Below are 25,849 nucleotides of genomic sequence, written 5' to 3'. Positions count from 1 at the left end.
GAGTTGACTTATTAGAAAAGACTCTGATGCTGGGAGGGATTGGGGGCAGGAGGAGAAGGGGATGATAGAGGATGAGATGGCTGGATGGCATCACTGACTCGATGGACATGAGTTTGGGTGAACTCTGGGAGTGGGTGATGGACAGGGAGGCCTGGTGTGCTGCAATTCATGGGGTCGTAAAGAGTTGGATGCGACTGAGCTACTGAACTGAACTAAGCTGAACCAATTTTCCAGTTCTTCTAGTTTTCTTCACTATCTAACTACAATCCTCCAAACTTATTCAGTTCTTCTCACATCTGTCTAAAACTGAGAGCTAAAACCTGACAGTCCGAGTCGCTAGGCTGCCTTGCAGCTCTCCTTTGCTGTCAGGACCTCCCGGGCTTAGAAACAACTGACCTTTGCCACTCCCTCCTAACACCAGGTTCAACTGGTGCTGCTGGAGCAATGCCAGCAAGAATCCCCAAGAGAGACTTCTTCGACACTGTTCTGCCCCACCCAGAGAATTCATGATCACCTCTGGGTTGTCCAACAATGAGCGGTATTCATTCATCTTAAACAAAAGTGAGATGGCTAACAACATTGAACCTTACCTGAATCCTGTAAAACCAGAACATGAAGGCAGTTAAGAAAGTCACATTCTCTCATGTTCTGGAAACAGATGACAGCAAAGAACCACTCTTTTCTCTCTCCTTCTGTGATAAGGCCTTCTCCCCCCTCCTCACAAGTCTGATAAGACTCATGGATTCATTGACCTGTCTCTATAACAGCTCAAGCCCCCTTCCTTTTTTGAGATATTCCTTTTTAGTGAATATTCTTTATCTTGCAATAGCTTCAATACAGTTACCTCTTACCTTATCCTGTGCATTTTGTCTTTGACAGAAAAACAGCAACAAAACAACTCACCCGAGGTATCACTAATGCAGCATTTTCTCTACCCTGGAAGTTTTAAAGATGTTATAAGTACAATTTGAATGACTTCTGGGGAATTTATTGACAAAATCTGACCCAGAGACACTTCTAAGTAGCTTCCAGTTTTTTGAATAAAGCATATCAAAAAGGGGTTTCAAGCTGTTTGAGAACCCACAGGGAACAACTTGGAAGCTAAAGAGAGATTGTGAAAGATGTTTCAACTTGAAAGGGAAAGAAAGAAAATACAGAAGAACACTGAAAAACCCAGTAGGTAAGATTAAAAAGTCACCTGGGGGTTACGAAGTGTTTGAAAACTGTCCCAAGTTCCAAAATAATAGTTTAGAGTGTTGAAAGTAAGTCTGGCAAATGCCTCTCATCATACAATCCCCAAATAACCTTCCAAACACTGTAATTATGGAGATTTCAAGAAAGTATGTAAAATGCAATGCAAAGACTTAAGGTAGACTCTGTAATGATAATGTGGAAGGGGGGCTATATTGGTGATTGAGTTTTTTTAAGATTTTTCAATTGAGATTTTTTTAAGAGATTTTTTAAGTGCCATTTATAATAGTAATTTTCAAATTCAATAGTCTCCTACGAAAAAGGAGACGAACAATTTTAAATGACAGTGATAAAAACAGGCAAATATTAAGTGAAATAGCTGGATTTATAAATCATCATAATAATAGGTTGCCCAGGGATTGTGATTTCATCACTATTTGAGCAAGAGGGGCTGCATCTAGAAATATTAATAACATGGACACCTGCCTGAATAACATGGATTCTTCTCAACTATAATCCACCTTTTACTGGTTATGCAAAACTAGATAAATTATTTAAACTCTTCTTCTATGCCATAGAGCCTATGCCAGAGACCCTTTATATAGTAAATAGGAGCAATAATAATCCCTATGTCATAAAGCTATTTATTGATGATATAATAATATCATCAATTAAAAAAATGTATTAAACTTTGATTAGGTGACAGGCTCTGTGCTAATGTTCACAACAACATTATGGGGAGGGTAACAAATATGATGCCTATTTTTAGTTGAAGAAACTAAGGCATAGAGAGTTTAATTGACCTGATCAAGGTCATACAGGTAGCAAATGGTAGTCTTGATTTGAAGCCATGCTTATGCTAGAAATTTGGTCCTTACTATATCTTTATTGCTTTGAGTCTTCCAGGTTTTACTCAAAAGACAACCATAACCATTGACACCTTATAACTTAGTAGGAATAATGACTGTGATTTCAAAGGTTACCAAATAATGTGAAGAACAGGAGTGGAATAAAAAGCATGAATAGCCAGGGAACAGGGTACAATGCCAACTACCAATGTTTTGCTCCTCGGTTCCCATTCTACCCTTCATTGCTTGCTGTGTGATAATGGTCTGTGCCAGCATGCTAAGTCGCTTCAGCTGTGTCTGACTCTTTGCCACCCTTGAACTGTAGCCCTCCAGGTTCCTCTGTCCATGGGATTTTCCAGGTAAGAATACTGGAATGGGTTGCCATGCCCTCCTCCAGGGGATCTTCCAGACCCAGGGATAGAACCTACATCTCTTAGGTCTCCTGCATTGGCAGGCAGGTTCTTTACCACTAAGCACCAGGTGATATGGGCCAGAGTCCTGTAAATGCTCTCCTTTAACAGCTGGGATGATGCTGAGCTCTGTCACTAGAGGGCACTAGAGGGACACTGGATTTCTCTCTAAGTGGGTGCTTCTCTCACCAGCCTCCTACAGGGCTGCTCCTCCAGCCTAGACACCTACATCATGGCTTCCCCAGGACCCAGCTCCTCTCATGTCTCCTCCAGCTCCAGACTCTTATTATGCAAGTATGGCTTCTCCAGAACCAGCAGCTTCCCTTGTCACGCTCTCAGGTGACTGCCGCAGAGAGCCACCTGTGTGCCACCATCCAGTGAACGACTTTCCATAATACCCCAGGAGGCAAGGGGAAGGCCACCAGTGTGATTCCTCCCTGTGACAGCCTCCCCTCACCCCCTCCATGGCTCTGCAGTGAGTTCTGCACCCACTGTGGATGGGAGAGAATCTGAGGACAGATTTCTGCAAATTCCACCTGCAGCTCTGCCACCTTGCCATCCAATAAAACGGGGATGAACCCACTCCCACAAGGTCTGGGTCTCAGCTCTAGCAGGCATCTTCCCCCATCTAACTCAGGCCTGGAAGTAGTGGCTGCTCTTAAGACTCCCTATTGCTGTGTTCTTTAGAATATCTTTACTTCTTACTAGCCAGTGTTTTACAGTGTACATATATTCTATCTAAAATTAGAAGAAAAAAATGAACTAAAACATAAAACTAATTCTAAAACATGCCTTGACTGTAGTTCTCCTGACTTATAGTGGCTTTTCAGTTATTGGTCTTTGTCTTTCCTCCCTACTATAGACAGTTTCTTGGAAAAGTGCTAACTTTCCTTGGTTGATGACCCACACGTACCTCTGTCTCAACACAGTCTGAAACTAACTCTATACCATCTCTTCCTCCTATAAGTCCTCTCTCAATAACTGCCTCTTTTATTGACACAGTTATCCAGGCTAGAAACCTGACTATCATACATGTCTTAACATCTCACCAGGGCACATAATCCTTTCATTTATCTCTGCAACACTTCTCAAATTAGTTACTTCCTTTCAGGGTCTCCTTATCTTCAAAATAATAATAGTTACCATTTATGCTTATTAATGGCTAGTCACTGCTAAAATTAATCCATACAACTCCAGGCACCATTGGTCCCATTCAACAGATGAGAAGACTGAGAATTTGTAGGTTATATAATTTATCCAGATATAAACAACTAGTAAAAGGCAAAGTGAACATGGAAAAGCAGGTAGTTGATGTCATACAAGTTCCCACAACTCTGGTACATCCACTGCCTTCAGTTTAGCCCCATTATCATGCATCCACCACACAGTTTCCAGAAAGCTTTCTAAAATGCAGACCTGGACATGGCATCTTCCTGTTTCAAGATTTCAAAAGGAATTTTGTTTCTGGGTAGGATATAAGTAGCCCCAGGTCATCCTTCTCACTGGACTAGATAGAAGAAAAAAAAGATAAATTACAGAAATGATATTCTTAAAGCCATAAGAGGGCTATGGAAACAAAGATTATCAAATTAAAATACATGAGATGGTAGAACCTTGTCAGGTGAGCTGAGATTGCCAAATCTTTTCTTCCCTCTGGGGATTAATCCTGTCCAGGCACTGCTAAGAAACAGATTTGCACAGACAAAGAGACTTTTCTAAAGGGAAAGGAAAATCAGAAGAGCTTTGGATGACTGTGTGGGTTGATGTGGTGGAGTAAAATCCAGAGGAACTTTATAACTGTGCCCAGGGTTCCCCACAGGACTTAATCTGAGTGCTGGGATGGAGTGGGAAACCATGAATTGGACTGGGGAGGCAGATGAACATTTCCCGCAGTCTTATAGTACTTAGAAGACAATGACTACACTACCGTGAGAGGCCTTAAACAAACATTTGAAACTGAAAGTAAACAAAGCCTAACTGCAGCCATGACCCGGCTCTGACTGAACTCAGCTCCTAACTGAATTAACACGAGTCACACTTCATGCTGTTCGCCCAACTAAGGAAAGAAAATAACATTAATTTCATTACCTATAGATCTTTTACACAATTTCTGTCATACAATTAAAAAAAACTGTGCCAGAAAATGTATAAAATTATAGGACTTGCAAGAAAGAAATAAAATGTGACCAGTAACCAAAAAGGAAAAATAGATATTAGAAGCAGATCCAAGGATCATCCAGATATTAGTGTCAGCAGGCCAGGACTTTAAATTATAAATATGTTTAAGAAAACAGAGAATATTTAGACAAAATGGATGACATAAAGTAATTTAAAACATAAGTAATAAGTATTTTCAACTGAGAATTAGAATATATATATGATTTAAATGGCATTTTAGAACTGAATGTATGTATGTATGCACACATATATAAATATAATCTAACATTGGAAACTGATATCATAGGTTTAAAAGACTTGCAAAGGAGACAGAATTAGTGAATGCAAAGATAAATCAATATAACATATCCAAAATGAAGCCCAGAGAGGAAAACAAAGTGGAAATATAAGAACACAGGAAACATTTGTGATATAATTAAAGTCCAAAATATGTGTAATAGCAATCCTAGCAGGACTGGAAAGTGATGATTGAAAAGAAATAAAGATAATAGCTGAGAATTATCCAACATTGAAGAAAGATGCATTCAAAAATTCCTATCAACCCCAAGCAGTATAGATACTGAGAAAAGTGTATTTATGCCCAGCATGATAAAGCTGCTAAAACCCAAGCATAAAGAGAAAAACCTTTAAAAGTCAGAAAAAAATATTACATTCAAAGAAGTAACAATAGTATGAAGAGTGGAACTTTATAAACAGAAACAATGGGAGCAAGGAAGCAATGATATAATATCTTTAAAATACTGCTACCTAGAGTTTTAAATCCAGTGAAAATATCCTTTCAAAGACAAAATGAAATAAACACATCTTTCAGAAACAAAAAGCCTGGAAAATGATTAACCATCAGACCCGTCAGACATAAGAAATACTGCAGGGCGTTCTGAATGAAGGAAAGTAATCCTAGTTGGAAGCCTAGTACCCCAAGAAGAACTAAAGGACACAAGAAAGAGTATTCTGACCTTTATCATAATCATTAAAAGGATAATGATTAAAACAAATTGATATAAAAACTGAAGAATTAATAGAAGAGATAAAATGGGATAATTCAGAACAGTTGACTGAAACATTCCAATGTCTCCTCATTTCTGGTAAAATAAATACCAAAGTCCTTAGCACAGCAAGCCAAGCACTCTATGCTTTGGCTTCCATTTGCCTCTCTAGCCTTAATTCTCATGTTCCTTCTAGAACCCAGCCATTTAAAGGGGACTACACATAGCTCCCTAAGCACACACCATCCATCTTGCTCATACCACCTTACCCTTGCATACACTGCTCCTTTGCAAGAAATATATACTCCTTTTTTTTCAATCTGAATAATATTGATTTAACTCTTACTATTTAGCTCAGGCATGATCTGGTTTCTCTGGAGAATCATCTATGAATCTTCATGTGGTCCCACAGTACCCAGGGCTTACCACTATTATAGCTTCTGCTATAAAACATAATTGCCAGGGGGAAACACTAACTAAAACCACCCACCCTGGCCAAGCACCATAATAACCATAAGTCCTGGTAAGGAACATGGAACCAACAAGCCACCATCAACAGGGAAGGTCTAAAGGAGACGCCAGTCCGTATATTGTTCCACCCTCCCAGAATCCTTCCCACTGGAACTCATCTTGGCTGAGTGATGCACATGCCACCAGGAAGGACCTTGAGTCAGAATGATTGGCCAAAGGCAACCCGGAAATTAATCCCATTACCATAAGACCACATTGAGCCAAATGGCAAGGCCGTCTTCCTGGGTTCCCTTACCCTCCTGCCCTCCACCTGGGCACACCTTCCCAATTAAGTCTCTTCCTTTGTCAGCACACATGTCTCCTCAGACAATTCATTTCTGAGTATTAGACAAGGGCCCACTCTCAGGCCCTGGAAGAGGTCCCCTTTCCTGCAACATAATGATTTGTTTCCTTATCTATTTCCCCAACTAATCTTCAAGAACTTTGAAGGCTGTCCCTCTACATGTCAGCTCTGTCCCTTCACCATCCAGCACAAGTGCCAGCAGAGAAGGCATTCAGTATTCACCAGGGAGGCTAAATACACACATGAGCAGACATGATTTCTGTATCAGCTAGCTGAAGACCATCATTATGCAGAGCATGTTACAATCCTGGGGCATTCTCCAGACCTTTGTTTCTAACTAGCACACCAGTACCTCAAACTCAACACCTTCCAAACTCAATTCTATTCATCTGTGTCAAACTCAGTCACCACGACACTGTCTGAAGTCACCCACTGCAGCCAGCTTGAAATCATTTGGACGTCTGCCCAACTTCACTCCTGATTTCCTTACGTTTCTCCTTACGTCTCTTTGGTCTAGACTTCCTCTTCTCCTTCCTTACCCTTTGAACTCCTACCCATTTTAAGTCCACAGCGTCTTCCCTGTAACTCAAATGGTAAAGAATCTGCCTGCAATGCAGGAGACCCGGGTTCAGTCTCTGGGTCAGGAAGATTCTGTGGGAAAAGGATGGCAATCCACTCCAGTATTCTTGCCAGGAGCATCTCATGGACAGAGGAGCCTGGCAGGCTATAGTCCATGGGATCGCAAAGAGTTAGACATGACTGAGCAACTAACACTACTAGTCAGAGGAAATTTGAACTAATTCTTTCTGATGCCCCATGTGTGCTAAGTCACCTCAGTCATATCCAACTCTTTAGGATCCCATGGACTATAGCCTGCCAGGCTCCTCTATCCATGGGTTTCTCCAGGCAAGAATGCTGGAGTGGATTGGCCATGGCCTCCTGCAGGGGTTCTTCCTGACCCAGGGATTGAACCTGCTTCTCTTACATCTCTTATATTAGCAGGTGGGTTCTTTACCTCTAAGGCCCCCTGGGAAGCATTATGCCCCAGGCAGGTGGCTCAGACCGTAAAGAATCCTCCTGCAATGCAGGAGACCTGGATTCGATCCCTGGGTTCCATCCCATGGACAGAAGAGCCTGCCGGGCTACAGTCCATGGGATCACCAAGGGTCGGACATGCGTGAAGCACAACTCAGCACAGACTTAATCTGCCTTCTTGCCTGGCGCTTCCACAGAAGCCATTTGTGGTGTCGTGCGTCATGCGTTCCGTCACCCTCAATAGTTTATATCTGTCTCTCTCTCAAGTTGATGAAACTTTTTCAAAAAGGAACTGTTTTCCTTGCAGAGAAAGCAGATGAGTAGAAATATTTAGAAGGGAGCAAAGAAAGAAAAGCTGAAGAATAAAATAGAAAAGCAAAAGAAAGAACGCATCTTTTTTAAACCGCGTGGAAATCACAGGAAAAATTATATTAAGTTATCTGGGAGAAAAAATTCTCTTTGAACTTTGAAAATGTATTAGAGGTTTCTTTGCATTTTTGGTATTTCCAACCAGTCATTCACCCCCACCTTCCCTTACACATCCTCCCTGCCCATGAGGAGCAGTTGTCTGAAAACAAAGGAGAATTTTCCTGCTGCAGAGTGTGCAAGGCTCCTCAAAAACACAGGAGCTCCTGGGTCTGAGGAGAATCATTTGCTGCGCTCATCATTTCTTGCTCCTACTTCCTGGCTCTCAGGTTTCTGCGTTCTCCCTCTCCTATTTCTCTTGCCTCAGTTCTGACTCTGCTCCATCTTGGTTTCCTCCGGGGTACATGTTCCACGTCTGAACTGCCTTTCCACTTTGTTCTGGCTCCCTGGATCTTTTCTTACTCACTGGTCCCCAAATTCTCTTCCACCTGTGACTCAGCAGCACAAGATACGTCCTCCCATGTTTATTCTTGAAAATGAATCATCCTGGGGAAAAAGCAATTGGCTGATAGACTGAAAGCCCTGTCGGATGAACTAAAAGTTATTTAAAGCCCTACCATTTATGGATTCATGTTTTTAAAGGGAAATGAGCAGGTATCATAGATGATCCTCCTGAGAGCAAATAAATGCTAGATTTAGAAAAGAGAAACTGAGACAAAGCAAAGGAAGCTGATAATAACTAGAGTGGAAATACAGTGGTGAGGAATGGCAGCTGTACCCTGCTTACAAGTGGAATTAAAAACAAACCAACAAACAAACGTTGACCAGCTGTAATAGGGAAGCAAGCAGAGACAAGAGGCTTAAACTTCCTCAAGTGTAAGCATAAACGCCTCCTTCCTACAAGGGTTATTATTTCTCAAGGATTGAACCCCTTTTGAAAAGTTTAAAACCACAGATCTCAGATGGTTAGAGTGCAGTTCTGATCTTTTGACTACTACAAGCTGAAAATGTCTCTTTTCATTAATTATTTTAAATGAGTTCCCTGCGGTGTCCATATGCTTTCCGCGTGCCTCGCCGAGTAGCAGGTTGTATCGCCTGCACTCCCGTTGTGTCCCTCTTTGCGGGTAGGATGTTTGTACAGAATTACTCTTTAAGTTCTTAGAAACTTGGAAGCCTATAACAATCTGAAAAAAATAGAGCATTCTTTTGCACATCTTGTTTCCAAATGTTCAGAGACCATTCACTTCTATGTTCTAAGATAAGCTTTCTTTTCCTCTCATCCAATTAGCCTAGCATTGCAGCTGGAAGTCTCTAAGACAATACAATTTAAGTAGCCGCCATTGATAGAGTTTCACATGAAAAGAACAAACCCAGATTGTCAGAGATTCTGTTCAGAAGCAGCCTTAGGATGTCTCTTTCTCTGGTATCAGATTTGAAAATTCAGATTATTGGCAGGGGGGAAGGGTTCTCATTCATAGCAGAATCATATTATTTATGGCTTTCTGACTTCAGAAAAGTGGCAAAATAAAAATATTCCTTTTATGTATTTCAGTCCATTAGCTGTCCTTTCTGTGAGCACTGACCAGCAACTAAGCTATAAATCTTAACAGTCAAACCACACTTCATTTCACTGCCATCTACAAGGCGAACATGTGTTACCTTCACGTTTCTCCATTTCGTTTTCTTAATCGGTTGAGTTTCCTGGGGAGAAAGGATGAAGTGGTACAGTGGTTGAGGACTTACTTTCAGAAAGTGATGGAAACTCTGGAATTTGGGGACACTGCTCCTCTGGGCCTTCCCTAAAGTATTTCTCAGGGTCTAGAAGAAAAGCTGGTTTATTCACTTCAGGTAGCTCTTTCAACGTTCCAATGCTTAATGACCTAAAACTGCCTTCACAACAGCAGGTTTTAAGGGAGGATGGAGAAAAAAAAAAGTACAATATCATTAATTCCTCAGAAAGAGCTAGCACATTTCCAAGTTAACTTCTTTTTTTTTTTTTTAATTTAACCTTCCTGTTACTCAGCTAGTACAGCTGCAGTGATCAGCAAACCCTGTAAACACAGCTGTTCAAGATAAAGCCATTGTCCTTTTATTCAAAGGGACGAAAAGAAACTCAAGACTCCCCATTCATTTATTTTTCATTTTGTATTCTTTTGTGATCTTCCCTTGAAAATGAGTATTCTGCAATTTTGGAAAAAACCCCGTTTCTCTTTTTTTCTGCAAGAAAGTGCAGGCTTTGTGAGGTGAAACCTATTTTCCAGTATTTAATTTAACAACATATCTAAAATTTTGAATATGCAGGTTCAATTTCATTGTGCTATAATGTAAACCAGGGCTGTGTTAGTATATCTATGATTCACATGATGAGATAATGAGAAGGAAGACTTGTAACTGTGGCTTTACAAGCACAGTCTCGGACAGAGTGGAAAGTTTTGTTGTTTTTTTTTTTTTTCGCTTCATGGGATAAATGGATAATGGAATGCTTGTGTGCTTAGTCGCTAAGACATGTCTGACTTTTTGCAACCCCATGGACCATAGCTCACCAGACTCCTCTGTCCATGGGATTTTTCAGGCAAGAATACTGGGCTGGGTGCCATTTCCTTCTCTAGGGGATCTCTCCAACCAGTGCTTGAACCCAAGGCTCCTGTGTCTCCTGCATTGCAGGTGGATTCTTTACCTGCTAAGCCACTGGGGAAGCCCCTTGCAAATGGAAAAGAAGTCTGCAAAAACTTAATTCAAGTCAGGACTCTAGGCACTTCCCTGGCAGGCCAATGGTTAAGACTTTCTGCTTCCACTGCAGGGGCCATGGGTTGGATCCCAGGTTGGGGAACTAAAATGGTTAATTAGAAAGATGCGATTCTGTGTGTTCTTGATTGTTAGCTCTAGGGTAAAAACTGCTTTTGTCATTCTGTTGTCTTGTAACCAGCATCTACTCAGAGACAAGCTATGTCAGTGATTCTCAAACCATACCAGATATCAGAGTCATCTGCGGGGCTTATTCAAGCATAAACCACTTGCACCGCTCCTGTTTCTGATTTAGTTTAGGCTTGGTTGCTCAGCCATGTCCGACTGTTTGCAATCTGATGGACTGAGCCCACCAGGTTCCTCTGTCCATAGGATTTTCCAGGCAAGAATATTGGAGTGGGTTGCCATTTCCTTCTCCAGTAGGTGGGCATAGGGCCCCAGAATTTACCTTTCTAAGTTTCCAGTGATGCTAATTCTGGTAGACCAGAGAACATACTTTGAGAACAAGTGTATGTCAAACCAAAGGAGAAATATTCACAACCTGTAAAGTATCATTGGTAAATGGCAGACTTTGGACATCTACTCAAACATATATCATTCCAAAAGTTGTGCTCCAAGGTATAATACTAATAATAATTAATAATATTAGTAATAAAATTGTATTGAGTTTTTATAATATGCCAAGCACTAAGTGCTTCACATATAATTATTTCATGTAATCTTGGCAAAATCCCTATGGAGCAGATTAGTTTATAAATATGCATTGAATATTAACGAATAATAATGTATCTTTCGACAGCAAAAATTTCAACAGAAATTAGCATATTTGCTCTATGAAAGTGCAGCACCCCCTTGGACATAAGGTGACAAAAGATTTGTAGTGAGTGAAATATTCTTGTTATATGATGGAGCTTACTCATCTAAATAATACACTTCAGTATGATAATAATTTTTTTGTTTTCATTAGTTTTTAAAATAATTCTTTATCTAGTTTGCCAAAACTAAAAAATAAAAATAAAAAATACACTGTTCTGTGTGGTTTGGGGCTTTCTGAGAGAAAAAAACGTTTTAATTTTATTTTTATCTTTTAAACACTTAGGGGAGAAAATTAACATTTCAGTGCCAACTCTATTTTGGAAACTATACTGGGCACTTTCCACATGTTTTCTGGCTTGGACTCTACACTTCTGCCACTTGTTGATTGTGAAGGCTTGGAGAAGTCACTCCACATCTCTGAACCTCTTTGCCTTCCCTTTATTCAATGGAGGTCACAAGACCTTATTCAGTTTCATTATGAAATACCAACATTCCTGGTTCAATCCGAGTCAAGGAGATCCCCTGGGGAAAGAAATGGCAACCTACTCCAGTATTCTTGCATGGGAAATCCCATGGACAGAGAAGTCTGGCAAACAACAGTCCACTGGGGGCTGCAAGACTTGGTCACAACTTAGTGACTACACCACCACCACCAATATTCCTGGCACATAGCATAGTTATTTGTTTTCTTTGTAACAATCTATAAAATAATAACATAATAAAAATATATCAACAGTGATAACTTACTGCATGATTTTTGTATAATTCCACCATTGTAAAGGTCATGTGTTTTTTTCTTATAAACATTTCTTTCCATATATTTCACACCTGAGTTTATGACTTCTGAAGGTCTGACACTGGAAGAAAATAATTTATGATGAAATAAAAATCAACCACAAAGGATGAACAGACACTTTCTGGCTGTAAATATATACCTTTAACAACAACAACAAAAATCTCTATCCTGCAGACTTAAGTAGTGACATTTGTTTACACTAATCAAGTTACATCTTTGAGTAAAAGGCCTAGCCAGGTGATGGTATAAAAGAGGAAGAGTCACAGAGAAGGAGAAGCCAGTTAAGCAAAGGTCCCAGAAGGAGAGTCCGTTAAGCAGAAGTCCCATCCTCAAAATGTCACAGAAATGCACACTATCCTTGCCCTATGTGTAAATTATATGGGCTAATTAATGTTATTGATCAAAAGTTCTTTTATCCATCGTTATGCCTGCATCTTCACTTATGGTATCCAAAATGCAAAAAAGAAAAAAATAACTCAGTATTTCTGAGGCTTGTCATATGAATCTACAAGAAAACTTTAGATTAGCTTGAATCCACAGAAAAAGTTTTTATCAATAAAATACAGGAAGTAAAACCATTACATGGTGGTATATAATTCCAGTCAGCAAACAGGAAATGATTCCAAATATATTTAACATTTACTGTCACAGACCTCAGCCTTAACAGCTACAAGTCATGTTGCCAAAAATTATTATTTTCTTGGAAAGTGTCTGGTCAGAAAACATCCCTATTTTCACAAAATTGTTGAGAGTCACAGGGACTGCCCTCTTCCTTCTGCCTCCTTTCTTTGCATCCTTTAACCCTTTGTGATTACTACTTCCCCTTCTAATCTTTATTCCCACTTTTGTTACATACTGAACAGCTATAGAACTCTGGGGCTTCCCTGGTGGCTCAAATGGTAAATAATCTGCCTGCAATGCAGGAGACACGTGTTCGATCCCTGGACTGGAAAGATTCCCTGGAGAAAGGAATGGCAACCCACTCCAGTATTCTGATCTGGAGAATTCCATGGACAGAGGAGCCTGGCAGTCTACAGTCCCCAGGGTCGCAGAGTTGGACACGACTGAGTGATTAACACTTTCACTTTTTCATAGACCCTTGAGATGTTTCTTATCCTCTCAGCCTCAATTTCCCACTCTGCATGTAATTCTTATTGTGGTGTTAAAGGAGGTAAGAAGGATGACTGCTGAGTGATGTGTCTAATAAATAATAGTATTCAATAAACATTAATTTCCCTCCTTCCTTTTCCTCTATCCTAGTTGACTTTATCTCTCAAATTTAATGAGCTTAAAAGTAAAATTTCCATTGTAGAGTAGTTATAGATTAACAGAAAATTTATAAAGACAGTAGAGAGTTCTGGAACCCCTTCATCCAATTTTCCCTATTGTTAACATCTTATATTACCATTTGTCACAATTTCAAAACCAATACTGGTACATTATTAGTAGTATTTTATTAGGATTCCCATTTTTTCTATCTGCTCTTTTCCTGTCCCAGGATCCCACATTACATTTAGTTTTCTGAATCCTTAGTTTCCTCTGGTATAAAACAATTTCTCAGGTTTTGCTTGTTTTAGATGACCTTAACAGGTTTAAGAAACACCTGTCAGTTTTTTGGTAGAATCTCCTTCAATTTGGGTTTGTCTGATGCTTTTCTAATGCTTAGATGGGGATTATGAGTTGTTGGAAGAAAGATAAGAGAGGTGAAATGTTATGTTCATTACCACTTATCAAAGTGAAAGTCGTTCAGTCCTATCAGACTCTTTTTGACCCCATGGACTATACAGTCCATGGAATTCTCCAGGCCAGAATACTGGAGTGAGTAGCCTTTCCCTTCTCCAGGGGATCTTCCCAACCCAGGGATTGAATCCAGGTCTCCCACATTGAAGGCAGATTCTTTACTAACTAAGGCACAGGGAAGCCCACAGTTTATCAAGGGCACATACTATTGACCTGACTTACCACTGTTTGATGTAAACTTTATCAACTGGCCAAGGTTGCTTGCCAGGTCTCAGCAAAGTTACTTTTTCCTTTAATGTCTACACAATACTCTCTGAAGGCAGATAAAGAGGAAAGTTAAGCTCTACTTCCTTGATTGGGGGGAGTATCTACATAAATTATTTGGAATTATAACTTTTTTAAAGGAAATCTTTGCCATCCAAAAGACTGAAGGTAGGTAGAAATTTTCCCCCAAACCACAAAGGCCAACCTATTGCTTCATTTGCAAAGACATTTGACTTCTGGGAAAATGGTGACTATGAAAATATACAGGGAACTGGAAAGAGATGAATACTCCCAAGTTTCCAGTATTCCTAGTAGACAAATACAAAGAAGCTAAAGGATGTAATAAACAGCATGCGGGTGTGCATGCTCAGTCATGTCTGACTCTTTGCAGTCCTATGGATTGTAGCCTGTCAGGCTATAAGCTCCTCTGTCCATGGAGTTCTCCAGGCAAGAATATTGGAATGGGTTTCCAGTTCCTCCTCCAGGGGATCTTCCTGACCCAGGGTTTGAACTCACCTCACCTGCATTGGTAGGCAAATTCTTTCCACTGAGCCACCTCGGAAGCCAAATAAAGAGAATGTGTGCATGTGCTTGTCTCTCCAGTCGTGTTCAACTCTTCGCAACCCTATGGACTGTAACCTGCCAGGCTTCTCTGTCCATGGGATTCTCCAGGCAAGAATACTGGAGTGGGTTGCCATTTCCTTCTCCAGGGGATCATCCTGAACCAAGAATTGAACCCTCATCTCTTGGATCTCCTGCATGGGCTGGGGGCGGGGGAAGTGGTGGTTCTTTACCACTAGCCTGGGGGTTCTCTACCTGGGAAGCTAATAAAGAGCATAGATAGAGTTTAAAACTTTTGCAAAAATGTCTTATGGGGTGATGCAAGATGAGGGCCTACTATGGACTCTGGTATCCTCGCCATCAATTCTATGAGAAGGAGAGACCATATTTCCCATCTCTCAGTGCTGGTTGTACAAGGGAGGAATGATGAGTGTCAAGGTCCCAAGTGCCCTATTGAGCATTAAAGGGAGTGAAGGTGCCTAGAGTAGTTGCTTACCCATAGCAGGTGCTTAACAAAACATTTGATCACTTGACTCAGAGACCAACAAAATTTCAGTACTGTCACATGTTGATCGTTGCACAGGCAGAACAGAGCAACAGCAAAGCGTATTGACTCTGGAGCCTGCTTTGGGGTCCCTGGCTCACCTCTTACGGGTTGTGTAAGTCACTTAACTTTTTTCTACCTTGCTTTCCTAATTATGAAATGGAGATCACAACTGTGGATACCACCAAGGATTATCAGTTCAGTTCTGTTCAGTTAGTTGCTCAGTCATGTCCGACTCTTTGCAACCCCATGGACTGCAGCACACCAGGCTTCCCTCCCCATCACCAACTCCCAGAGCTTGCTCGAACTCATGTCCATTGTGTTGGTGATGCCATCCAACCATCTCATCTTCTTGTGTCCCCTTCTCTTGTCTTCAATCTTTCCCAGCATCAGGGTCTTTTCCAATAAGTCAGCTCTTCACATCAGGTGGCCAAAGTATTGGAGCTTCAGCTTCAGCATCAGTCCTTCCAATGAATATTCAGGGTTGATTTCCTTTAGGATGGACTGGTTTGATCTCCTTGCAGTCCAAGGGACTCTCAAGAGTCTTTTCCAACACCACAGTTCAAAAACTTCAATTCTTCAGCTCTCAGCTTTCTTTAGGCTCCAACTCTCACACCCATACATAGCCAAGGATTATAGTGACGATTAAATGAGCTAAACCATAAAAACCTTAGAACAACGCCTGGCACACAGTAAGAGCTTAATAAGTATTGACTACTATCACTTTAGGACAGAAGGTGTTCCAATATTCCCAAAAGTCAGTTCTGGGGCTTCTCCAATGGCTCAGCAGTAAAGAACCTGCCTGCCGATGCAGGAGATGATTTGATCCCTGGATTGGGAACATACCCTGGAGGAGGACATGGCAACCCACTCTGGTATTCTTGCATGAAGAATCTCATGGACAGAGAAGTCTGGTGGGCTACGGTCCATAAGGTCACACAGAGTTGGACACGACTAAGCACCTGTGTATGCAGTCAGTTCTAATATTCTTTTTTTAATCTTATATTTAAATTATTTATATTTATAATTACTCCTATTTTCCCACATAAGCTCTACTGGCAGAATGATTAGAAAATCAAGCATACAAATAATACTATCAGTTACCCTCTAATAATAATATGGACTTTAGTACATAATCATCTCATATGTTTAAGAATCAGTAAGTGTGCCTTCTGTTTTATACAAACTTACTGAGAAATTAATGGAAACTTATGTTTCATTTCTCAACTAATTCTTTTACCCTGGCTTCTAATAAATAATCCTTTCACCATAAATATTTTTTTAATGGTAGCCAAAGAAAAATGTGTGAGATCATAGAAGACGGAGTGCTCTGGAGCACTCCAAAGACAGAGTGCTCTTTGTTGCCCTAGCATAAGAATAAAGAAGGATCAGAGTGTGTTCAGATGGATAGGTCTGACTTACCATTAGAGTCATTCTATAATGAAGAGTGGTTCAATAACAGAGAAGGCTATCTGTACGATCGTGAGTATAGCCTATAGGGTTTATTCAAGATACGGCTGGAATATGCTTTTCTTACAGCTGGATTGGGAATTAGTCTACCAGACATCAGATACCTCTTTCAAATTTGTTACTGCATTATTAAAGATTAATAAACATGTGAAAAATGTTTATTCTCACAAATAATTTAAAAGTCCAACTTAAAACACTGACAGTCTATCAGAGCAACAATTTTAAGTAACAATGACAACATGCAGTGTTGGTTCAGACACAGTCATTTCCCTTTCCTGCTGGTGGTAGAGCCCACACATCATTGGGACAGCAATTTAGCAAGACTCAGAGACCTTTAAAACTTTGACTCAACATCTCCGTTTCAAATAATTTATTCTAATGATGAATGTGGTCAGGTATTCTAACACGTATGCATGAAGGTATTTAAAGAAATGTTCCCAGTTAAAACTTGTACACAGTTTAGATATGTAAAAGAAGAGAATGTTTAGAAAGCTACGTAATAATTCCTAAGGAGTTGTCACAAATATTGATATCTGGGGACACTCATATTAAATAACATAGAAATGTACTACCTATACGTTTTTTAGGTTGTAAAACAGGTTACAAACTATGTATACTACATCCTCATTTTTATAAAATGCATATTTGTTTAGTTGCTGTAGCATGCTGAGAACAAAACCTGAAGTGTGAAATGCCTAAGTGTTAGTGGTGGTTTTGCTGTTAATGATTTATTTTCATCTTTTTCGTCTTGCTTATTTGTATTTCCAATTTTTCTCCTAATGGACATGCATTATTTTCATGATAAAGAAATATTCTAAGGTTATATTGCCTAAATTATTCATTTTATCTGTAATTTATCTAGATTAGAGTACTTTCGTGTGAGTCCAGAGACCAAATATTGCCATACATTAAGAAAAATGCATGTACACTGTGGTTTTGTTTCTGTATTTTATCTTTTTAGTCATTTTATTTTTTTTTCCATTTTCTGATGGTAATATGACTTTAGTAGAAACTACGGAAAGGGAAAATCTATTTCTTTGGGTTAATTGTTAACTAAGCATTAGAACTTCCTATTCTCTGTTAAACCCCATAACTCCATACTCATCTTCATTCATCTCCTCAGGTTTAAATTGAAGATGACATTTTACCACCTACCTTCTTCTCACACATAATATCATAAAATATCTTAAGTCAATGGAAAACTGATGTTTATGTATAAGACAGAACATAATAAATGCAAAGATTTTATCCTGGAAAGAGAATCTTAGGAGTTAAGGTGAGAACATGGCTTTACATGATTTAATGTTTTCCTTCACTATTCCTGCTTCTTCCATTTCTTATTGGCTTTTTCTTTTTGTATCTCTATCTCTCTTATTTTCCTCCCTCTCCATTTAAACATCTCCCCACCTGCATACCCAAATGTGCTTTTCCCCTTTTAGTCTCTCTAAATTCTTTCATGTACTTACTTTTCTTTCATACTGTGCATATAGAAGAGAACTGGAATGATTTCTCTTTGGATTTCCTGATCTGATTAGGAATAGGGCACATTCTCCAGAATAATAATTTTCTAGGTAAAAGGTAATCTATAATCTCTTCAATACTGGATGAAGACCACAAAAGATACTTTACATCTGACAGTTGTATTGCATTTGTAGGTTTTCTCCATAGGATTCCTGAACATGTTTCTGGGAGAAGTCACGGCTGTACTTGCCAAGTCAATTCTAAGAATATGTTTTTAATTTTTTTCTTCCAATTAGTTCAAAAATTTCAAAATGGCATTATTCTTTACTATCTCTTTACTACAAATTTTTTAAATTATGCCAACTACCCATTTGAATTACAGGCAGAAGTTGTAAAGATCACAGATATTTCGTATTGTCACTTGAAAAGATACAGTAAACAGGGATATCTTCGATCTTTACTGCCAGAAACCGTTCCCAAGGCCCACAGAAATATATAGCAAAGGTAAGAGGATCTCTCTGCTGTAGTCTTATCTAATCCGGCAGGTGCAAAGCTCTCGTTTTAAGAGAAATCTGTGAATTTAAGTATCTACACATCAGCACTGATTTTCAGAAGACGAGTGTCATGGGACAACAGGAAAGGCAATAAGATGAGACAGAAGTCCGAAAAGAAGTAAAGAGTTCAAAAGGCTAATTTTGAACTCTAAGGAAAGGTTGATTAAAATTAAATAACTGAGACTGTCATAAGGAATGGGAAATTAGTATTTGGCTGAAATAAAAAAGAATCTGTGGACATTTGGATTCACTCTTCTGGAAGTGTCACAGAAAGAGAAATGATGATCAATTGGTGTTACCCTGGGGTAACTTTATTTCCTGATTAAGTTGGGTGGCTGGGGGCGGGGTGCATTTTACCATACACCAAGTTTTCCATTCTCAGCATTCTATTCTTGTACAGGATCAGTCATGCTATATTTCTCTATTGAAAGATTCTTCTGCCTAAAAGCAAAATGCCACTTGACATTTTAGCAAGCCATAATTCAAGGAAATGGAAGAACAAATACCAAAGGGTAATTTAGTGTAACAGGATGTTTAAAAGGGAATTTTTTTTTCCTCCTACCTCCTTATCAACAGAGGTACCAAAAGTCTGAAAGCAAAATAATTAATTAAGAGATAGACAGCATTCCCACATTTCAAAGTGAGGTGCTAGATCAATCCTTTGTGCTCACCCCCTTTGTCAGGAACGTGGCTCCAAAACTGATCTTGTGATGCTCAGATCAACCACCACTCTACGACAAAAAGAGACTAAGGATGCAGAAATTCTAAGAGAGACTTGCACTGGAAAGAGTCACAGGTAAGCACTGAGTCCCACCCTCATGGAAGAGGAGGGACTCTTCCCCTCAGTATTAGCTTCCATTCACATAAGCCACGCAAAACATCTGCTGCCCAGGATAACCCTTAGAGGGATACAATAAACCAGTGAATTAATATCTGAAACGGTCTGCTACGACTGAAACTGCCCCAGTGAGCAGGAGGAGGAGTGACTGTCGAGGAGCTGGGGTGGGAAGGATGTGTGGGTTTCCTATTGGCCAAGCAGAAGTTAACCCAAGGGAAGTTATGCAAGAGGCAAGGCTGCCAGTGTGAGGAGACTAGAACAGAAAAACCCCAACTGGTGGGGTTGAGTCCCAAGAGTTTGGTCAAAGAATGCATTAATTTAGAAAAGTGCAAGGCGAAGGTCTCTGGGTAGTGTCATCAGAGAATGCTCAACTTTACCCTCTAAATGTGAACTATGGACTTTAGTTAATAATAAAGTATCAGCACTGGTTCATGGATTGTAACAAATGTACCACACTAACATTTGTCACTGTATGGGCTGAGGGCAGAGTATGTATGAACTCTCTACTTTCTATGCAATTTTTCTATAGAGCTTAAAAAAATAATAGAGTCACATGGTAATAGAAATGCCAACTGTATCAAAGAAAACATAATGAATAAAATTGTTTTCTAAAAAAAATTGTTTAATACAAAAGATGAAATTATGAGACCATGAGTTAGCAAGAATATAGAAAACAAACCAACAACAACAACAATTAAAAAAAAAAAAACAATTAAAACTGCCTGGCATTAGAGAGTTAGAAGAATGTAAGAATGAGATCCATCTGAGTGGCAGAAGAGATGAAATGACTAAACAGCAGGAAGGAAAGACTAGAAGTCATAGAATGATAGTGATGTTCAATATTCAAAGTTAAGCTCTTTGAACTTCTGTCACATAAACCTCTGTGAGTGCAGGCATGCTCAGTCATGTCCAACTTTTTTTGAATCTATAGACTATAGCCTGCCAGGCTCCTGTGTCCATGGGATTCTCTAGGCAAGCATACTGGACTGGGTTGCCATTTCCTACTCCAGGGATCTTCCCGACCTAGGGATCGAACCTTCGTCTCCTGCAGCTCTTGCATGGAAAGGTGGATTCTTTACCACTGAAACACCTGGGAAGCCCACAAATCTCTGTGTGCCTTACCAAAACCAGAAGTAAAATCTGACATACATTCTAAGAGAGGTAGCTAGCTAGATAGACACGTACATACATACACACATATATTGCTTTTGAAGAAAAGGGTTAATTTCCAAAAGTAGGTTGATGATGGAGTAGACACAGAAGACTAGAAGACAGGATAGAAATCAATCATTACAAAGAGACAAGAAGTAAGAATCAGACATCAGCCTGAGAACATAAGTTCTCCCTCTGCCACACACACGCACATCTACCAATGATCAGAATGTGAGCGAAATCCTGAGGTAGTCATTGGACATTCCCCAGAGCATAGAAGGAACTGGGGGCCAATTTTACCCTTTGCAGGGAAGATGTACTAACCTGTGTGTTTTCTTATCAAGTAGCGAATGTTTTGATGGATCTAAACATGATTCCTCCTTAGAAAATAAAGGAATTTCCTTTATGCTTTTCTCTTGAATCTTATTTCCCATTAAATTAGTGTCTCTTTTAGGAACAGAAAAACAGTTTTCAAGTTGCCAATGCTTTTCCTAAAAAAAAAAGAGAGAGAGAGAGATTTATTTTTATAAAATGTATTTTCCTTGAACATTTGGGCTTCCCACTTGGAGCGAGTGGTAAAGAACCTGCCTACTAATGTAGGAGACATAAGAGATGCAGGTTCGATCCCTGGGTCAGAAAGATCCTCTGAAGGAAGGCACAGCAACCACTCATCTTCTTGCCTGGAGAATCCCATGGACAGAGGAGTCTGATGGACTAAAGTCTATGGGGTAGCAAAGACTGGGGCAGGAGTGTAGTGACTAAACGTGTTAGATTCTTTATTGAAGTCCTCAGGACATCAAAAATGAAGGAGATATGTAAGTTCTCAAGGAGCTTACAGTCTTAAAAGGGAGATGGAACATACACATGTAAGTTTAATAAAATTAGAAAGGAATGCATCATAAGAAGCAAACAGAAATTTTCTGAAGTTATAATTTGTCTTCTACCAGCTCACATTGTATCCACAGGACTGCCTCAGGGAACACAGCCCATATGATGAGGGAACATTAGGGATCCCCAGCATATCTCACCTGCAACTGATCAACCTTTGTCAGAAGGATTTACAGAGTAGAATGCCTCCAAGGCCCAGGAATATAGTGTCGATGAATGATCAGGTCTCATATAGGATAATAAATAGTAAATTAAATTCAGCCTCAGTGTTCATAAGCAAAAGGGAAAGAAAGATGGGACTACACTGACTTAGAGTAAGCCCATTTTCCATTAAGGGAGCCATAGCTACTCTCAGGGAATGACATATGTTCTTTTCCGAGAGAAGTAAGAAATACAGATCTTATATGAAAACTCATGTTCAAACATGGGAAACTTAAATTTTAAACACTGGGTGAATAAGGTCAATCAAAGTCACTGAGTATCAGAAGCATCAGCTGAGGAGGGGGCACCGGAACACAAACTCTGCAGAGCACAACAGTGGTCAATGCTGTGACGGACACTGAAGAAGCACACAGACCACCTCACTTCTTTTTATACCACAATCGTCTGACAGTTTCCTGGGATAAATGTATCTCCACAGATAAAACATCCCCACTCCATCTCTCCAACTCTAGAAATAGACATAGCATACTACTTACGTTTAAAAATCTAACTTGGAAACCAACCTCAGATCAATAGCTATGTTGTAAAACTGATTCACAGTTTTTAAGAAAAAAAAACTTCTTTCATGAAATTACTGAACCGCAATTACATGAAATTTTGAATACGTTAATCAAATTGAATGCGATCGGAAGATGAAGCCTTAATGAAGGAAATTAAAATACATGATTGCCTTTCCTTTTGTTTTTATAACTACTAGACCAAAATTAATTCAACTAAAAGACAAATGCAACATTCAAATATAGGTCAAAGGTCACTATGCTATACAAATCAAGTTGGATCAGGAAAAAATTGTTCTGACCTTAGTCATGTTTACAAATGGAGTCCCTTCTTATCTAAGTATTTCCATCTGCCTACCATATCTTTCTGTGAAAGCATGCCTCTGCTCAAACTATGAGAAGAACATTCACTGTTGCTTTTTTCCAGTTATCTACTAATTTCCTTTTTATTCCTCCCCTCCATTTTATGTTCTTCCCCTCCCACTGCCTCCTATGGCCCTTGAAACTAGCAGCACCATATCCAAGAGCTTAATAAAAGTGAGTTCTCAAAAAAAAAAAAATTAAAGCTCAGGCAGAAGGGACTAGAAAACCAAGCTGTCCTCTGCTTTGCCAGCCTTTACTTTCTAAAACTACCCGGGCTATCTTGAACAGAAGGGATAAAACCAAACTGTTTTCACGGAGGCTTTTAGAGGCTGAACTCCTTTGAAAGACAAAAGACTACAAAACAACTAAGGAAAACGACCAAAGGTATACAAATGAACAGTTTTACTAGCATATATTTCTTAATTCTAATAAAATTTCCACACAGATTGTGCTTTCTGGACACAGTTTTTGTGGCACCCATACCTAAAACAGTCCTATTTCTTGCTTTAGCATCATCTAAGGTCCATGGGGTCCAAAGAGTCGGAAAAAAACTGAGCAACTAACACACACACACACACACACACAAGGTACTTTTGCTCCAGACACCACCTGCCAGATGACTCTTTGTTTCTTTGCACCTCCTTTTACCAGAGCCCGTGTGGCATGGCCTCGTAGCAGTGTCAGGATTGCAGTAACTTCTAGAGCTGCCAGCTTTTCAACTCCTTTTATGTTCAGAATGCCAGCCGCGCCCCATGCTGTCTCTCTCACCACAACTGCCCACACACCCATTTGAGCTCCCACACAGACACTCTTTTTGCTGAGAAAAGTCTAGCACTTGCCTTATTTACAGAGCAGAAGAGGCTGTTCAGCTCTTGGCTGTCACGTGGCAACTCCCACATTACCCAGCCAATCCACCCACCAATTTACCATCATTTTCTGATTTACCACCGCCCTCCACGTCTGCAAGGGCTGTACGGAATTGGGGCAGCACAGGTTGACGTCCTCAAGCTGACTCCACAAAAGGAACACCAACAGATTTTGTCTTCCAGCATGAAGGGAACCGCCATACTCAGGGCATGAGAGTGGCATCCAAGGCTGCTGACTAGGACTAAGTCAACCAGCCAGGCAGAAACTGAAGTACCAGGGTGAGCTCTTACCACCATGTCTGAACAGTACTGGTTGAAATAGAACAAACTGCTATATTGTCCCCCAAACAAAAGGGACTAGGAACTGAGTTCCCATGAAAACAAGTGGAAAAAAGAAATATGAGACAATAAATATTTTCTTTCTTTCAAGACCTCCGGTTCCAATTTTTTGTAAGCTCATATAAATCGGAGCTTAGTTTCATGGGAGGAAGAAGTTAAAAACATGAGCTGTGAAATGACAGCTTGAATTCAAAGCCACTTGTTAGTGTCTGTGACCTCAGCAATTGATTCACACTCTCTGTGCCTCTGTTTCCTCATATGTAAAATGGGAATAATGAGCATCCCTCCCTAATGGGACAGGCAATTATGAAGATTACATGAAATAACTCATGTAGGGCTTCCACGTGGCACTAGTGGTAAAGCACCCGCCTGCCAACGCAGGAGACAGAAGAGAAGAGGGTTCAGTCCCTGGGTCATGAAGATCCCCTGGAGCAGGGCATGGCAACCCACTCCAGTATTTTTGCCTGGAGAATTCCACGGACAGAGGAGACTAGTGGGCTACAGTTCATGGAGTCACAAAGAGTCAGACATGACTGAAGCAACATAGCATGCACATAGAGACCTTAGAACAGAACAAACTCAGAAAGGATTAATGAATGTGATTTTGGCAGGAATAAATCAGACAATGAACACAAAAGATTTGGTTTTTTTTAATTTTCTATATTTGATTATTGCCTGATTATTATCTGAGTGTCACAGTCATCTATCTATTTTATAGTAATGCATTACAATTATCCACACTGTATTTCTACTGAATTTTGAAACTGAAGAGATCCACTTATTTTGGCGGAGAAATTTTGCTCAGAAATCCTTACGTATTTTAAGCTGCTTAGGTCCCCCATCTTTCCATGTCTCCGGTGTCCTCTACTTGATGGAACTGCCATAGTTAATAAGGGAGGCCTGGAGCTATAGTTGCAAAAATCAAGTCAGTTCTTTCATGACTAATGAAATTTACTAGCCGATGAGATTCAAATGGAAACCAGGCCAAGTTCATACTAAATGTCAAGTAAATATTAGAATAGTAAAGAAGCAATATTTCTACCTGACCAAAGATCTGGACAGGAACACCACAGACATCAGTCACACGAACGCTGCAGTCTGCAGAGGCGGAGAGAATCAGTGAGCGGCTGCCCAGCTCACACATCTCTAAGGAGCTTATCCAGTCTTCATGAGGCCGGAACGATCTTATCAGAGTTGGGGCCTGTGTGAGTTTGTTCTTGCTGGGATTAAGACAGTACTCCTGAATGAAAAGACATGCCAGAATTCTAAAAATGTCCAAATATGAAATGACTACTGTGATAGAACACTTTTTTTTTAAGTCCGATACAGAAATTGAACAAAGGTGCATTTAGAAACAGCAATCTGTAACACAAATGCAAAAGAATAGCTCATGATAACAGAGGTTAGAAAAATGGTATTCACATTCCAAAAAAGGTTTCTAACTGATTTGACTAACTTGAGAAGTAGAAACAAAGAAAGGACGGGGAATGGAAGGATGGAAAAATATAAGCAGTAAAGTCAGCTATTAGATAAAGTGAATGAACTTTATCATGTATAGGCCGTCACATTTTATACCATTTTATAGTATTATTAGAAAATTGAGCAGGTAATCAGTGACACACAAAAAAACCAAACAAACTCAGGATGATAACAATGTTAGATAACAGGCCAGTACACTACTTAGATTATGTTTACTATCTCATTTAAAATGAGGCATATCTTAACTATTTATTCTCAAACAATGCTGTAGTACCGTACTAACAATATTGCTTTCCTAAATTGGGAGACTGACCTGACTATATATTAATAGAGGATTTTCAATATTGAGAAAAATCTATTTTTCTCCATGAATTAAAGAAGTCTCTGATCAATACATAAGTTTTCTTTAAAATACTGAATGTTTCT

At 39.6% G+C, this 25,849-nt stretch overlaps 1 protein-coding gene across 2 annotated transcripts in view; it reads right to left on the bottom strand.

Moving 5' to 3' along the window:
• The window catches only part of WDR49 (WD repeat domain 49), a 164,475-nt gene that overhangs the window by 12,906 nt on the left and 125,720 nt on the right, over positions 1 to 25,849 (bottom strand). For both annotated transcript variants that reach the window (XM_004003844.5, XM_060405195.1), the window contains exons 15-18: positions 24,987 to 25,184; positions 21,094 to 21,260; positions 12,137 to 12,246; positions 9,572 to 9,718 (exon numbers count right to left, since the gene is read on the bottom strand). In XM_004003844.5, the coding sequence (XP_004003893.3) occupies positions 9,572 to 9,718; positions 12,137 to 12,246; positions 21,094 to 21,260; positions 24,987 to 25,184 (622 nt within the window). The remainder of the gene's footprint in view (positions 1 to 9,571; positions 9,719 to 12,136; positions 12,247 to 21,093; positions 21,261 to 24,986; positions 25,185 to 25,849) is intronic.

This window comes from Ovis aries, chromosome 1, assembly GCF_016772045.2.
Source record: "Ovis aries strain OAR_USU_Benz2616 breed Rambouillet chromosome 1, ARS-UI_Ramb_v3.0, whole genome shotgun sequence".
Taxonomy (NCBI): Eukaryota; Metazoa; Chordata; class Mammalia; order Artiodactyla; family Bovidae; genus Ovis; species Ovis aries.
Note: the sequence above shows the minus strand (reverse complement) of the source record. Positions and strands in the feature narration are given on the sequence as shown.